The sequence below is a fragment of the Mytilus californianus genome, unplaced genomic scaffold, assembly GCF_021869535.1.
Source record: "Mytilus californianus isolate M0D057914Y unplaced genomic scaffold, xbMytCali1.0.p SCAF_6, whole genome shotgun sequence".
Taxonomy (NCBI): domain Eukaryota; kingdom Metazoa; phylum Mollusca; class Bivalvia; order Mytilida; family Mytilidae; genus Mytilus; species Mytilus californianus.
Window position 1 is genome coordinate 45502413 of NW_026262712.1, and position 18098 is coordinate 45520510.

Below are 18098 nucleotides of genomic sequence, written 5' to 3' on the forward strand. Positions count from 1 at the left end.
AGTTGACCAATTGCTTATAGAACTTTAAAAACAGACCTAATCATGTCACTTCAACCTTGAACACTGTTCCATGAAAATAAATTCAAGGCCAGATGAAACCTACCTTTCTAATGAGTCATAAACACAGAGTAGGTGTGTTCGAATAACAATTTTTTAATAAAAGTAATTTACGACAGACTTTACAAGTGGATCTTAAAAATGCATAACTTAAAAAACTTAAATTTTTGTGTTTGTTATCTAGGTTTATTAGTCTTCAACCTCTGAAATGTTTTTAGTCTGCCCGAAATATCTAATAAGAATTTTTTTTAAATATTTTTGAACTATCGAAAATTACCCCCTGACAACCAATAAGACAATCGTTTTAGGTTGAATAGATACAAAAAAGTACATTAAGTGATGCTCAATAGCTACATGTAGTAGATACATTTTTCTTTTAAAATACAACTGGCATATAAGGATCAAAATGGTTCTATGTGGATACATTTATCGATTTTCAAGATCGAGCTAAATTGGCAGTGCGTCATCCCTACAATGCATGGCTTCCATTTTTAAGATTGTAAAAATGAGCTGGCGTATATGGGGAGATAATTTTAACGAAGGAGAATCCTGACTGTGACGAGACAGGACAGCTTGAAAAGTTACACAAATTTTCTTGATGTTTCTGAAATATCTCATAAAAACATGCAAACGTACTACTATGAATCAATAGAAGCGATATTTGTTTTTTCTAAATTTAAAGGTTCATCATGGGAAAATATCACATTCCACATGCACAGACCTATTCATGGTTTTATTTTAAAACTAGAATGGATTTTACTTTTGCATAAAAAAATAAACACGTATTGCTACATGTGTTTGTTTATTCTACATTGGCTATAGGTATATGGGGAGGGTTGAGATCTTACACTTGAAGCATTTTTGCGATTGTCCGAAGTCAGGAACCTCTGGCTTTTGTTAGTCTAGTATGTTTTTTTTAAATTTTGGTTCATTTATATGTTTCGGACGGGAGATTAGTATGACGTCCAATATCTCTGATCTAGTAAACATTTTAGTTTAGGGGCCAGCAGTGAAGCCCGCCTCCGGGTGCGGAATTCAAGTTCTCGGTGTGTTGAAGACCCGGGATTCGTGGCCTTGGGCTGTTTTCCGTCCTTTGGTCGGGTTGTTGTTTCTTTGACATATTCCCTGTTTCCATTCTCAATTTTATCTATTTTGCCATAAAAAAAAAAACACAAAAAACTGCAGACTTCGTCTTATATGCCAGTCATTCTATTTCTTTTATACACAAGATCCTAGAACAAAATAATTTCTTAAACAACTACAATTAAAAGCATCACCTAATGAATTCAGTATTGTGTAAGTAAGATTTAATTAACTAAAATGTGGTTGATCTGAAACATAATAAATATATTGACCATTTTTACTATTCCCTGCATCTTTACCATTGTAACAAGGATTAACATTTTTATACGAAGTTTCAGTGAAAATGTTTATTCAATCTTCCCGACCCAAAACATCTAAAGTCTATTTCTTTCATATGCAATGTTTGTATTTCCTCGACACACTGCCCAACATAGTGTTGCGAAACTACAGCTTCTTAAAGAAGTGTGTAACAAAATCTGTTAATATAGACATTAGACATTAGACATTATTTTATTATACCATTACCAATCATGGGCCCTTGTCGGGCAAGATATAATACAATAGTTCGTGGTACCAAAATTATTAATTGCAATCTTTTTTAGAATCAGTGAAACAGTATATATAAAAATAAGAAAATGTGGTATGATTGGTATGAGACAACACATAAACATCATAATACAATGATTATTATAAAACAAATTATTGGTGAAATACGCAATACATAATACACAAAGTAATACAGTGATAAGATCTGATAATATGAGAAATGTAGGATATAATTATGGTAAGAGGCATTGAGTGTAATGAGGCCAATTTAATATGAATTTACGCGGGAAATCAAGGGGAGATAACACAACATCGGAACACCTTTTGATTTAACCTAACAGTAATTGAGCAAACTTTACATAAAAATTGTCACTTGGTAGAAAAATAATGTAAACTTTACAGACATACATAATAGAGATGACAGTATTAGATGCAGCAAAAAGAGCCAAACTTGCAGAAGTTAGTAAGATTTATGTCACGAAAATTTGTCATAAGCAATGTTAAACAACCTGTTTAAACAAAAAGGGGGAGAGTAGGGTAACCGGGGAACAATGTGTTCTGTTATAAAAAGACTAAATTGATTTGCCCTAAAAATTATCTCAACGGTTATGTGTATGTTGGATTCGTTGATTTTCAAATGCACAGCCAGAGATGTCAAGGACTGTCAGTGTCAATGCAACTTAATAATTTGCAAGGTCCATGTATGTATGTATGTATGTACTGGCAGATTCCTCCCTTATTCGGAGAACCCCTCGAGAACTGCGAGGGTACAGTGGAATCTGTGTACACACCCTATCAGGGTTAATGGAGATGTGTCACTAATGTATTTACAACAGTATTTAAAAGGACAATCCCCCACCCAAACACAAAGGGAGTGCTAGGACACTGGAAAGTCTGTTATTATGGTGGAGGAAGCTGAAGTACTCGGAGAGAACCACCGGGACACTCGGCGGGAACAGACAAACCGGAGAGATATCAGAAGATTGATCTCCAGGTCAAAATAGGGGGTAATTTTGACCAACCGAGGCCCCCAAAGTACACATTCTAGTTTAAACTCCGGTCTGGGTACCAGAGAAGAGTGTGGGAGGGTGAAAATCACCCTTGTGATGTGCTGAAATTTCCAGTGCCCAAGTCAGAATCGAACCTGAGACCTTCAGCACAGTAGCCATTGGTCCACTAGACCACGAACCCACACATTGAAAAGCCATTGCAGCTTTTTTTGTCTGTTAAACCAGCAACATCCGATCAGGCTGATCGGGAAGACATGCGCAATTAAGATTTGACTGATAAGGTGATGTAGGAGGTACAAGATGTATATAAACAGCAGATTTATGATAAATGTAAACAAAACAAATGCACATGCTTGAGGAATTTGTAGCAGACGATTTAATTATCTTATCCACTGTGGTCAAAATAGTTATGGTTTGTAGTAGATATAATTACAAAAATAAAGAAAAATATTTACTTACAATTATGTTTTAATGATTTGACTTTTTAAAATTGTGAGATAATTATATCATAAATCCAAGTAAATTTGAACTAACTGATCCCAGATTTCAGACATGTTGTAAGATTTTCTTTTCAAAATTTTTACTTGTACTTGTCTTCATGGGTTTTTTATGAACAGTATGTAGACCTGTGAGTTATGAAATTTTCACAGTGCTATAATATCAAAACAACAAAAATACATAATAAAAGTGACATGCCATTGTGTACATATACCATATATTCTACAATAAGGAAAAGTTGCTTAAAGCAATATTATTTATTGTTTTATAGCATTTAATAGAAAATGGAGATTTTGTTGCAAATTAAGCCAAGATTTTTGCAGAAAATCCACAGACTTTATTACAGATAGTTTAGTTATAAAATTTGACCATGATGTGTCTACAACCTTTATAATCCAAAAAAAAACTCATCCTGAGTCATTTAAGTCGAGCGCACACTAGAAGCTGTACTTAAATAGGTCTATCCTTTTTGTCCATATTTTATACTTGTTTTAACCAATATATGTATAACTTATTTTAGGGAAAGCATAACCATAAGAATTTTTGTAGTGACTCTATTGATTGGCTTGAGACACAGGGCGTGGGATTTTTGTAGTGACTGTATTGATTGGCTAGGGACACAGGGTGTGGGATTTTAGTAGTGACTGTATTGATTGGCTGGGGACACAGTGTGGGATTTTTGTAGTGACTGTATTCATTGGCTAGGGACACAGGGTGTGGGATTTTTGTAGTGACTATATTGATTGGCTGGGGACACAGGGTGTGGGATTTTTGTAGTGACTGTATTGATTGGCTAGGGACACAGGGTGTGGGATTTTTGTAGTGACTGTATTGATTGGCTGGGGACACAGGGTGTGGGATTTTTGTAGTGACTGTATTGATTGGCTGGGGACACAGGGTGTGGGATTTTTGTAGTGACTGTATTGATTGGCTAGGGACACAGAGTGTGAGATTTCTGTAGAGACTGTATTGATTGGCTTGGGAAAAAGAGTGTGGGATTTTTGTAGTGACTGTATTGATTGGCTGGGGACACAAGGTGTGGAATTTTTGTAGTGACTGTATTGATTGGCTGGGGACACAAGGTGTGGGATTTTTGTAGTGACTATTGATTGGCTGGGTACACAGGGTGTGGGATTTTTGTAGTGACTGTATTGATTGGCTGGGGACACAGGGTGTGGGATTTTTGTAGTGACTGTATTGATTGGCTAGGGACACAGGGTGTGGGATTTTTGTAGTGACTATATTGATTGGCTGGGGACACAGGGTGTGGGATTTTTGTAGTGACTGTATTGATTGGCTAGGGACACAGGGTGTTGGATTTTTGTAGTGACTGTATTGATTGGCTGGGGACACAGGGTGTGGGATTTTTGTAGTGACTGTATTGATTGGCTGGGGACACAGGGTGTGGGATTTTTGTAGTGACTGTTATGATTGGCTAGGGACACAAAGTGTGAGATTTTTGTAGAGACTGTATTGATTGGCTTGGGAAAAAGAGTGTGGGATTTTTGTAGTGACTGTATTGATTGGCTGGGGACACAAGGTGTGGAATTTTTGTAGTGACTGTATTGATTGGCTGGGGACACAAGGTGTGGGATTTTTGTAGTGACTATTGATTGGCTGGGGACACAGGGTGTGGGATTTTTGTAGTGACTGTATTGATTGGCTGGGGACACAGGGTGTGGGATTTTTGTAGTGACTGTATTGATTGGCTGGGGACAGAGTGGCTGGGGACACAGAGTTAGGGATTTTTGTAGTGACGTTATTGATTGGCTTGGGACAAAGGGTGTGGGATTTTTGTAGTGACTGTATTGATTGGCTGGGGACACAGGGTGTGGGATTTTCGTAGTGACTAATGATTGGCTTGGGACACAGGGTGTTGGATTTTTGTAGTGACTGTATTGATTGGCTGGGGAATAAGGTGTGGGATTATTGTAGTGACTATTGATTAGCTGGGGACACAGGGTGTGGGATTTTTGTAGTGACTGTATTGATTGGCTGGGGACACAAGGTGTGGGATTTTTGTAGTGATTGTATTGATTGGCTGGGGACACAGAGTGTGGTATTTTTGTAGTGACTGTATTGATTGGCTGTGGACACAGGGTGTGGGATTTTTGTAGTGATTATTGATTGGATGGGGACACAGAGTTTGGGATTTTTGTAGTGACTGTATTGATTGGCGGGGGACACAGGGTGTGGGATTTTTGTAGTGACTGTATTGATTGGCTGGGGACACAGGGTGTGGGATTTTTGTAGTGACTGTATTGATTGGCTGGGGACACAGGGTGTGGGATTTTTGTAGTGACTGTATTGATTGGATGGGGACAAAGGGTGTGGGATTCTTGTAGTGACTGTATAGATTGGCTGGGGACACAAGCTGTGGGATTTTTGTAGTGACTATTGATTGGCTGGGGACACAGGGTGTGGAATTTTTGTAGTGATTGTATTGATTGGCTGGGGACACAGGGTGTGGGATTTTTGTAGTGACTGTATTGATTGGCTGGGGATACAAGGTGTGGGATTTTTGTAGTGACTATTGATTGGGTGGGGACACAAGGTGTGGGATTTTAGTAGTAACTGTATTGATTGGCTGGGTACACAAGGTGTGGGATTTTTGTAGTGACTGTATTGATTGGCTGGGGACACAGGGTGTGGGATTTTTGTAGTGACTGTATTGATTGGCTGGGGACACAGGGTGTGGGATTTTTGTAGTGATTATTGATTGGCTGGGGACACAGGGTGTGGGATTTTTGTAGTGACTGTATTGGGGTGGGGACACAGGGTATGGGATTTTTGTAGTGACTGTATTGATTGGCTGGGGACACAGGGTGTGGGATTTTTGTAGTGACTGTATTGATTGGCTGGGGACACAAGGTGTGGGATTTTCGTAGTGACTATTGATTGGCTTGGGACACAGGGTGTGGGATTTTTGTAGTGACTGTATTGATTGGCTGGGGTCACAAGGTGTTGGATTTTTGTAGTGACTGTATTGATTGGCTGGGGACACAGGGTGTGGCATTTTTGTCAATAAATAAGGATAGTTTTGATGTGAATATAATAATGTGTTGGCCGATGTCTTGTACTCAATATACAGTCCTAAACAGTATTAATTCGTCACACAACTTTTTCTTAGGCAATTTATGTTAACTCGTTGAGATTCATGTTTTTTCATATCAATCTGTGCTATCTATATTTAAGAAATAATTTCTTCATGTCATGCTCTATGCTCATTTTAACATGAGTAGGCATTATGATATTTGTCGATATTTTTCACTGAGCTGAGCTGAGCGTTAGACTCTTAATTGTCTGTAGCCGAAGGGCATGATTCTTAATATGAAAATCACATTGTCTGTTCCGAGACTCGAACCTGGGACCTCTGTCTTACAAGTCAGTGTTCTAACCAACTAACCAAACATGGTCACAATCATCTTTTAACCAACCAACATGACCACAATTGCTAAAAAAGAGAACATAATGATCTAGATGATAAAATGCAAACTTGTACATTTTGTAATTTTTTAATATATATAACAGAGAGAGAAAAAAATCAGCCATGTCAAAATCTATGTATTTTCCATGGAAACCAAAGTTATCAGACTTAGTTAATTATCCTTAAATGATACTGTTTTTACTTTATATGTTAATGTAAAGGAAGGAGTAATACCAACATTGATTTTCCTCTATTAGTCTTTGTTAAAATTTGCACATTTCAAAAAATTGTACAGAATTTATCTTTGTTTCAAATAAAGAAACACTAGGCAAGTTTTATCCTGTCCAGTACTACATACAAAGTTTCACATAACATTTCATTGCATATAAGATAATACATGTAATAACCATCACTGGAAATTAGCCAATCAAATCTTCACTCCTTTTTGCCCTGTTTACAAACTTTCATAACCATGTAACCTCAAGTTTCCAAAATGTTTTATAGAAACACCAAAAAGATAAAGAATGGTGCTTTGAAACACTCAAGATATATATTTATGGCTCAGAAATTTTGTTCTACAATCAGTCAGGGGCATTACTTAAACAAGTAACATTTAAAATTACCTATACAAGTAATGTTGAAAACGAGGCTATTTTAGATATTACTTATATAAGTAACTTTTCTAAATATTATTTTTATAGGTGTCCAACTATACAGATTTTACTAGCTTTAACAAATTTTCACGGTCATCTGGTTATTTTTCCCATGACATATAAAATCTAATCTTTCTGAAACACTAATTGCCTTTCTGATGCACTTATCTTTCATATCGACGCTTTTGGGTCAAAGATTGGTCTCTTGGGACTATTGAAATATCATTTTCCTCAAAAATCTTGAAGATAGACAGATATAAATAGATAGAAACTTGTGAATTAATTAAGACTTGAAGTTATTTATAATTTGTAACCAAAAACACTTACATTTGTTCCTTAAATAAGTGTTATTACGAATTCTTTCAAAGATGTATAAAATAACTTATTCAAGTAATATTTTTGTCATTATTTTTAAAGTAACCCTTTATCTCTATACTCCTCTAAAATCTAATAAATTCATCATTTTATGATATAAAATGATGTAAAAATTCATGAAAACTACATTTAGTCCATGCTTCTTTGAGATTTAAAATAACTCTATTAAGTAATTTTATAATTTTTAAAAACAAAAATTACCTATGTAAGTAACTAAAAAAAATTACTTGTTTAAGTAATGCCCCTGACTGACAATGAAATGCAGTGTTTTACAATAAAATGCAGGGTTTAAACTTCCCAGAACTGTCAAATTCAAGAGAATATTTTTTTCTGCCCTTCTGTCATGTCTGTATGAACCAGATATTACATACTATGATTTAGTGGTATTACACCTAAACAGCAAAAATTATCAACAACATCCTCAGAGACAACATGTACAAAAATGCAAATATGTCTGAAACCATCTATTTACTCCGTATACATGTAGAAGTTATTGCTGTTAAAAGAAGATTTTTTTACCATTGAATTTAAGTATTTTGCCAATTATCTTGAAAACTATTTTAGATAGAAATGATAGACAGCAACTGAAAACAGTAAAACTGATTACTAATTCAAGATCTATAAAAATTACATTATGATTGAAACCATTATTGGAATTATTATGGAATCTGTTTTGTTTAAAATGAGCCATTATTTCTTGGAATACAAGATTTTTTTTTCTAAGGGGTATCACTCTTCTGCTGTTCCTCATTCTGAAATTTGATGATGACTAATCAGGGGAAAAAAAAGACAATGTTGAAGCAGGATGACAACCACTGCGAGCATCTAAATACTAAGTATTTAGATCATGTTTTATTTTTGAGCATCTAAATACTAAATAATTAGATCATGTTTATTTTTGAGCATCTAAATACTAAGTAATTATACCCCCGCTTTAAAAAAGGGGGGTATACTGTTTTACCTCTGTCTGTCCTTCCGTCAGTCTATCCGTCAGTCCGTCAGTCCGTCAGACCATCCATCCGTCCCATGAATATTTTTGTCACATTTTTCTCAGGAACTACTTGACAAGGATTTCTGAAATTTGGTTCCAGGGTTTATATAAGTAAGTTACACCGTGTGATGCGTTTTTATAGATTCATCATTCAACAACTTCCTGTTTACGGAACACTTGTATTATTTTACACATGATAGCCAAGTTGAAAAATTTCGTCACATTTTTCTCACTGGAACTACTTGACAAGGATTTCTGAAATTTGGTTTCAAGGTTTATATAAGTCAGCTTTACTGTGTGATGCTTTTTCAGAGACAACTTCCTGTTTACCGAAATATTACGGCGGGGGTATCATCAGTGAACAGTAGCTCACAGTTTTACTTGTTAGATCATGTTTATTTTTGAGCATCTAAATACTAAGTAATTAGATCGTTTATTTTTCAGTATAGAAAACAGAAAGATGCTTGTTTTATGGAAGCTATATGGCAGTCAGTATTAGTATTGGGTGCAGGTAAGTAATATAGATGATATAGGGGGTAGTTTACAATCATTTTCTGGGAAAATTAGTGGAACAATTAGTTGAAAAAACGTAATATGTGACACTGTAAGTTTTAAAATATTACTCAAAACATTGTATTAAATAAGCTGCTGCATAGTTTAATACCAGTAAAAAACTATTCATCTACAACCAAAGAACAAGATGAAAATAATGCAGGCCTTCAACCAATACTGTATATAGTACATAGACCATTACAAATTAGTCAAATTTGGATGCTTTCTTTCTATTGTAAGAAATATATTTTTTTGCAAATATTGCAAAATATTGAGACCTTTTGTCATGTTTATAACCAGTTTCCTGAAAGATAAATACCTGTAAATTGTTTTAGGAGACTGCATTGTTGAAAGACTTACGTTAACCTCTAGATGTCTTTGAGGATTTTTTTTTTATCATTGTGTGCAGTCTCGTTGATATATGAACCACCTCTTTATTCTTATTAGGTTGTTTAATGTTATATGAAAGATCCGATTATCTTTCATGAATGTGAGAAATTTGGTCTTTCCTGAGCAGAGCAGTGAAGCCAAAAAAAAAAAAATTACATGTATGTAAAATTGTTCACAAAACAGAGATGGAAAAAAAAGTGACCATGCACTAATTATGTTTTGATTTTGAACTATAATTTTGACTTTCAACATAAATTTGATGTTGCCCAAATTACTATGTTTGATTGGTTATTTATAAACAAAATAAATTTACCAATTAGAATTTCCCTTACCTTTACTAATTATCATTAATAATGTTTTTCAGCATGTGGTGGTGTACATCTTGGCCAAAAACTTCTATCTTCAGTGTTACCTTATGGACCAATGAAACATGTGATGGTGACAGTATTAGCTGGGGCTGGAGCATCAACTTATGTTTCGGCAAAGGAATCTGCTAAATGTATACATAAGTGGAATAGACATATGGACAGATTATATGGTAAGCAGTGGAGTATGATTATTTGTGAAAAAAAAATAAGAGGTATAAAAAATAAATTGATACTTTTGAATTATTTGTACATGTATGTAGCCTTACTGTTCATACTACAGGTAACAGTACCACTGGGAAATTATATAGGAACTACACATACTGAAAACTCGAAATTAATATGCTTAAATATACTATCCTATTATTATCATTTTTTGCATCACAACAAGTATAATACCATTAATATTTACTACAAAAGTCCATTTTTAGCTCACCTGACCCAGCGAGCCAGTATGATTTTTTGCCATCACTTTGCATCCTTCATAGGATTTAATGCCCTCAAACAACAATTTTTTATACGACCGCATTAAAATTTTGTGGTCGTATATTGGTATGACGTTGTTGTCGTCGTCGTCTGAAGACACATTGGAGTTCGCACTCTAACTTTAGTTTAAGTAAAATTAAAATAAAATTGAGAATGGAAATGGGGAATGTGTCAAAGAGACAACAACCCGACCATAGAACAGACAACAGCAGAAGGTCACCAACAGGTCTTCAATGCAGCGAGAAATTCCCGCACCCGGAGGCGTCCTTCAGCTGGCCCCTAAACAAATATATATACTAGTTCGGTGATAATGAACGCCATACTAAACTCCAAATTGTACACAAGAAACTAAAATTAAAAATAATACAAGACTAACAAAGGCTAGAGGCTCCTGACTTGGGACAGGCGCAAAAATGCGGCGGGGTTAAACATGTTTATGAGATCTCAACCCTCCCCCTATACCTCTAGCCAATGTAGAAAAGTAAACGCATAACAATACGCACATTAAAATTCAGTTCAAGAGAAGTCCGAGTCTGATGTCAGAAGATGTAACCAAAGAAAATAAACAAAATGACAATAATACATAAATAACAACAGACTACTAGCAGTTAACTGACATGCCAGCTCCAGACTTCAATTAAACTGATTGAAAGATTATGTCTTCATCATATGAATATCAGGCACAATCCTTCCCGTTAGGGGTTTAGTATCATACCATCATAACATATATGAGAAGAACATAACCCGTGTCATGCCAACAACTGGTTTTTAAATAAATGTGTTTAGTGCCGATGCAAAGACCCTATAAGTGAATCAATATTAACGCCAAAATATGCAATCTTTAATGACCTGACAACAGTATTTTTGTGCTTTATAAAGAATATTTCCATAAAAAATTGGATGTGAAATACCTGAACGTATAAGAAGTCTGCATGTTGAGCTATATTTACGAATGATGTCCTTATACCGATGATAAAATTTAGTAAATGTTTTGACTAGTTTGTGATATCGAAAACCCTGGTGTAATAATTTTTCAGTAATACATAAATTTCTCTCGTTAAAATCTAAAACATTGTTACATACACGAGCGAATCGTACAAGTTGAGATATATAAACACCGTAAGATGGTGACAAGGGAACGTCACCATCTAAAAATGGATAATTAACGATAGGAAATGAAAAATCATCTCTTTTATCATATATTTTAGTATTAAGCTTTCCATTAATGATATAGATATCAAGATCGAGGAAAGGGCAGTGGTCATTGTTAGTATTAGCTTTATTTAAAGTTAGTTCAACAGGATAAATTGATTTAGTATACATACTGAAGTCGTCATTATTGAGAGCCAAAATATCATCCAAATATCTAAAAGTATTATTAAATTTGTGTATCAGATGTTGTTTCGATGGGTCTTTGCTGATTTTTGTCGTAAATTGTAACTCATAGCAATACAAAAAAAGGTCCGCAATAAGTGGTGCACAGTTAGTCCCCATTGGAATTCCGATAACCTGACGATATACGGAATCTCCAAAGCGAACAAAAATGTTATCTAGTAAATATTCAAGGGCATATATAGTATCAAAGCATGTCCAATTGACATAGTTTTTTTGTTTATTGCTACTAAAAAATGACCTAAAAGAGTTTGAACATATATATTCACATTCTGACTTTTTAAATGCCCATTTAATTAGGTAAGTGAATGGATCTCTATGAAATTTTACCATAAGGTTCAATACCACAAAAGGAAGGTTGGGATTGATTTTGGGGGTTATGGTACCAACAGTTTAGGAATTAGGGGCCAAAAAGGGGCAAAAAATAAGCATTTTTGTAACTTCCAGACATAACTTGTGTGTTAGTGTAAGGATCTCTCTGACATTGTACCACAAGGTTCCATATCACAAAGGGAATGCTGGGATTGATTTTGGGGGTAATTGCCTCAAAATTTTAGGAATTAGGGGCCAAAAAAGGGGCAAAAAACAAGCATTTTTCTAGTTTCATGACAATAACTTGTGTGTAAGTGTATGAATCTTTCTGAAATTGTACTACAAGGTTCCATATCACAAAGGGAAAGCTGGAATTGAGTTTTGGGGTAATTGCCCAAAACTTTTAGGAAAAAGGGGCCAAAAATAAGCATTTTTCCAGTTTCCAGACAATAACTTATGTTCAAGTGTATGGATCTCTCTGAAATTGTACTGCAAGGTACCATACCACTAAGGGAAGGCTGGAATTGATTTTGGGGGTAATTGCCTCAAAATTTTAGGAATTAGGGGCCAAAAAGGGGAAAAAACAAGCATTTTTCTAGTTTCAGGACAATAACTTGTGTGTAAGTGTATGGATCTTTATGAAATTGTACTACAAGGTTCCATATCACAAAGGGAAAGCTGGGTTTGAGTTTTGGGGTAATTGCCCTAAACGTTTAGGAATTTATGGCCAAAAAGGGGCCAAAAAACAAGCATTTTTCTAGTTTCCAGACAATAACTTGTGTTCAAGTGTATGGATCTCTCTGAAATTGTACTGCAAGGTACCATACCACAAAGGGAAGGCTGTTATTGAGTTTTGGGGTGATGAATCATAAGGGGGTTCAAAAAATTTGGGGGGGGGATTTTTTTTTCCTTTTTTTTTCTTTAAAATTTTCCATTTTAAATTCAATGGTTATTTCTGATTTATATATAAAAGCAAATAATAATGATATGGTTTGAATAGGTAAATTAAAATTTGTTAAGTTCTTAGACAACATTCATTCTGTGTCAGAAACCTATGCTGTGTCAAATATTTAATCACAATCCAAATTCAGAGCTGTATCAAGCTTGAATGTTGTGTCCATACTTGCCCAAACTGTTCAGGGTTCGACCTCTGCGGTCGTATCAAGCTGCACCCCAGCGGAGCATTTTATTCTAATTGGATTGCATATTTGCTTACAATTCTGAAAATTATAGTAGATAAATAGAAACTGTAAAAAGGAAAAATGATCAGCAGGATAAGATCTACAAAAGTATTGACATGACTGAAATTGACAGTTAATAGATATAAAAAGATGTGGTATGAGTGCCAATGTGACAACTCTCCATTCAAGTCACAATTTGTAAAAGTAAACAATTATAGGTCAAATTACGGCCTTTAACACAGAGCATTGGCTCACACCTACAGCAAGCTATAAAGGGACCCAAAAATGACTAGTGTAAAACCATTCAAACAGGAAAACCAACAGTCTAAAAAACGAGTAACACTTTTTTGAACCACATCAACAAACGACAACCACTGAACAACAGGTTCTTGACTTAGGACAGGTGCTCTATTAAGAGTTTACTGAGGCCATTGTTGACGATGCAGGTGAGTGACACATGCTCTTTAGAGTCTCTAGTTCCGGAATTACGCCCAACTTTCTGTGTACTGGTATAAATCAAAATTGAGAGCAACATGTAAATGAACAAATTATTTTTCATTGGAATGATTTTGGAAGAAAATAAAATTAAAATGTGTTCATTTTTTCAGACAGAAACAAAAAGACATAACCAGTATTCAGTAGTGGACACAAGACATTTATTGATGGGTAGCCTCACACCATGTGGTTTTAATGCGGCAGATAAAAGTTGGGAATAAACAGCTGTGATAAAAACTTTACAACAGAGAGAACAGTCTAAAAAGTTGTTTTGAAAATTGAAGAATCATCATTGTTTTTTATTTAATTAAATTTTTATATAAGAGTTTAATGGTGTGTACTTTCCCTGATACTGATAGTGACCATATGAAGTGCCTACAAGTCATAATAATTTGTTGCCTCAGAATCAAGTTAATTAGTCTTGGTTTGGTGACCTGTGTTCCCGTGGTTATGTTTTGATATCTGATGTTAAAATAGGGCTAAAGTTTATGTCCTTCATAAAATACAAAGTTGTGTTTAATGTCATATCATATCATATCAACTTGTGTTCATACTGGATATGATTATAAGATTACGGTGTTCACCTTGTGTGCATGGGGTCGTAGGTTCGAACCCCAGCCAGGTCAAACCAAAGACTTTAAAATTGGTATTTGCTGCTTCTTTGCTAAGCACACAGCATTTAGGAGTAAGAACAAAGGCTGGTTGGCTCAGAGTCAGAATAATGTGTCCGTGTAAGGTGACATGTCTTCCTTTGGACTGTTACCTTGTGAACAAGCACGTTTAAAATCCGGCTCAGTGTGTTGGTCTAGTACAAAGCAGGTTAAATATTCATATAACCTTAACATGTTCTTGTCCTGAATATGCGTATTAATTTGCCACTGGACGTTAAGCAGCCATTCGTCATCATCATTAAAGATTACCAGCTTCACATCAAACATCCATCAGTCCAAATGGATAAAAGTACAATTTGTATAAAAAATTTGAAATTGTTTATCATAAATCCACATTATCAATTTGCTTACATTTTTTTGTCATGGATATGGATGAAATATTTGCCACAAGATGTTGAGCAAACAAAAATCATTCAGCCATTGGCTCTCATTTACTATTACCATGAATCTTTATCTGTGGTAACCTAGTTAAGGGTAGTATTTAGGATGAAATAGATTTGATTTAATCATGGTGCAGCCTTCCAAATTCCATGGTATTAAATCAAATATGTATAACTTTTCTGTTTCCATTTGCTGATAAAAGACAATATGGTGCATGTTCTCAACTTAAGATACAGTCATACATAATTTTACCCCCATTGTAAAAATATGGAAATGTTGTATCATTGGCAATGAGACAACTATTCACTAGAGTACAAATAAAGTGGATATAGGCAATTACAGGCCACCATACAGCCTTTAACAATGAGAAAAAAACTTATTCTGTATAGTCTGCTATAAAAGGCCCTGACGTGAGAAATGAGAAACAATTCAAACGAGAAAACTAACAGCCTATCTTATAACAAAAAAAATAACTCCATTGGGATATTATATTATGCCATATGCAACAAGATAGGTGCAACATTCAGTGCATGATCTGCCTACTGTTCTTAAGCACCTGAGATCATCCCTAGTGTTTTATGCGTTTGCGTTACTAAATCTAAATTTCTATGTAGTTATTTTTTTGTTTTTGTTATGCCCCTGCCGTAGCTGAGGGGGCATTATGTTTTACCCTTGTCCGTCTGTACGTCCGTACCTACGTCCCAAAGTTGGTTTCCGTTTTCTAAACTTTAGACTGCCTCAACCAAATGTTATGAAACTTATACACAACGCTTATTACCACAAAATACAGATCAAGATTGAATTTTGGTGGTGTCACTTTAACCCAGAGTTATGCCCCTTTACAAATGGAAAAATTGCTGAATTTTTTGTTTCTGTTCTCTAACTTAAGTTGGCCTCAACCAAGTGTTATGAAACTTATACAGAATGCTTATTATCACAAAATACAGATCAAGTTTGAATATTGGGGATGTCACTTTTATTGTTCTAGAGTTATGCCCCTTTACAAATGGAAAAATTGCTGAATTTTTTGTTTCCATTCTCTAACTTAAGTTAGCCACAACCAAATGTTATGAAACTTATACACAATGCTTATTACTACAAAATACAGATCAAATTTGTTTTTGAAGGGTGTCACTCTTATTGTTCTAAAGTTATGCCTCTTTACAAATTGAAAAATTGCTGAATTTTTCGTTTCCATTCTCTAACTTAAGTCTGCCTCAACCAAATGTTATGAAACTTATACACATTTGTTATTACCACAAAACTCAGAACAAGTACAAATTTGGGTAGCGATACTTTTACCGTTTTTCAGTTATGTCCCTTTATAACTTTATATGATAGACAAGCGGGGGCATCATTTGTGTCCCATGGACACATTCCCCATTTATTGTTTTTGACATGTTGTTTTTGACATAACAATGAACAGTAACCAATATTACTGAAGGTTTTGGGTCAAGTATGAAACAACCAGCTTAATGAGTTGTAGTTTATTGTTTAGATTATACAAATTTATCTTTGCTCGTAATTTTCACTTAGACAATAAACAAACAAATAATTTTGTATACATTAAGCCTAGGTCATATAAAGGGAATTAATTAATCTATTGTAAGGTTTGTCCATTTGAAATTGGGTAAGCTTTGTTTGTAATGGTTCATCCCATTAAAGTTTAGTCCATTCTAAAATAGGTATACACGAATGAGTGGTATGTTCTATAATAGTCCAGTCTTTCTGATAAGTATTGTTTACAAGTGAGTAGTTTTCTTTATGAGCAATGTGTTAATCTTCACTGACTGAATAATTTAGGAACTGAGTAAAAGTCAATGGAACTGAACTCACATGTTGCATTCTGTCGATCTATTGAATCAAGATTATTATTGACATGTTAGTAAGTTTGTTATCAACATACCTAGACTTAGACCATTGTTCATTTGATAATTACTGAACTTAAATCACAATATCTAGTTACATGTTGACATCTTCAAAGTAATAGCATCAGTTATTGTAAACTATAAAAAAAAATTGAATGTGTATTAAATTTCTAAATTAGTTATTGTCATATTTCCTGCTGACTGTTGCTATAAGTCAATTATTTTTCCTTTTATTGTGCTATAAAAACATGTAATTTCTTCTTATTCAATGATCATTCTGTCAGATTTTTGTTCTCATCATGAATATGTTTATAATATTTGCAACTGGACATTAAGCAAACAACAATCAATCAATCTTTATAAATGCTAAGATAGATTGAATCAAACTTGAAAGGTTTCATATAATCATTTATAAGTGAATTTTTTACAATATAAAAGTTATTTTATTTGTCGTTTTTGAATTTAAATAAAATTCTTCAAACAGAATTGAAATCTGCATACTAGACAAATGATTTAAAACAAATTTAACCCTTTTAAACTTTTAGTTGGATGCACTTTAATTTTGATATTGATTGATTAAAGCTTAACATCCAGCAAGTACTACATGCATATTTGGACAATCTCATGTATAAGATATATGAGCCTCTTCATGGGGTTTTTGATTATGTGATTTTTGGCCGTTTTTATAGTGATTATTTGATTACCAGACAAAATATTTCATTATTATTTGATTATTTGATAATCTAGAACTGTATTTTTGATTATTTGATTATCTTGTTTAAAAAAATAATTAATGATTATGTGATTATATTGGCAAAAAAATTATATGATTATGTGATTACTTGGACATCCCCATGAGGGGCCTCATATATGAATAGCAGTCCTCAGAAAGTCATATTACCTCAAGTATATTACCCTACTTGGGCACATTATAATGACTCCAAACCTACCTATCTGCTCTTTCTTCTTATACCATACGCTCTAGAGAAGCAGAAGATATCAATTTCAAAGTCATTGGTATGGGGAATGACACCCACACCCTCTAACACTTGACGTCAGCACCTTAGAGGTGGTACAGACTTTGATACAAATTACAATTTACAGAGGTACAGTTGATGCACCGTATGCACATTCCAAATATTGACTTTCATGTCTTGTACTTGTAATCAAACACTGAAATCTGACAGTATTTTGATATTACTGGTAATTAATTCATACAGACTGTAACATAAGAAACTTTTTGATTTCAGTTGGAAAAGTTATAGCTATTTTGTTTGAAGAATTCAAGTAAAACTTAAATATTTTTCCATAGAAAATGTCAAAGGGAGGTAATTTTCTTCAATGTTTTATTAAACTTTTCAAAAT

The 18098-nt window shown here is 34.3% G+C and overlaps 1 protein-coding gene across 1 annotated transcript; it reads left to right on the forward strand.

Annotated features, from left to right (window-relative positions):
- The first annotated feature begins 2007 nt into the window (after positions 1-2007).
- On the forward strand, positions 2008-14144 carry LOC127706449 (uncharacterized). Its single transcript, XM_052211086.1, has 4 exons — positions 2008-2145; positions 9085-9151; positions 9947-10120; positions 13927-14144. Exons 1-4 carry the CDS (start codon positions 2104-2106, stop codon positions 13944-13946), a joined length of 303 nt encoding a protein of 100 aa, XP_052067046.1. The 5' UTR covers positions 2008-2103; the 3' UTR covers positions 13947-14144.
- The last annotated feature ends 3954 nt before the right edge of the window (positions 14145-18098 follow it).

Coding starts and splice junctions, on each gene's coding strand:
- LOC127706449 (XM_052211086.1), top strand. CDS start 2,104: ATGACAGTATTAGATGCAGCAAAAAGAGCCAAACTTGCAGAA. Junction 2,146..9,084: donor AAAGAGCCAAACTTGCAGAA/GTTAGTAAGATT, acceptor TTTATTTTTCAG/TATAGAAAACAGAAAGATGC. Junction 10,121..13,926: donor ACATATGGACAGATTATATG/GTAAGCAGTGGA, acceptor TCATTTTTTCAG/ACAGAAACAAAAAGACATAA.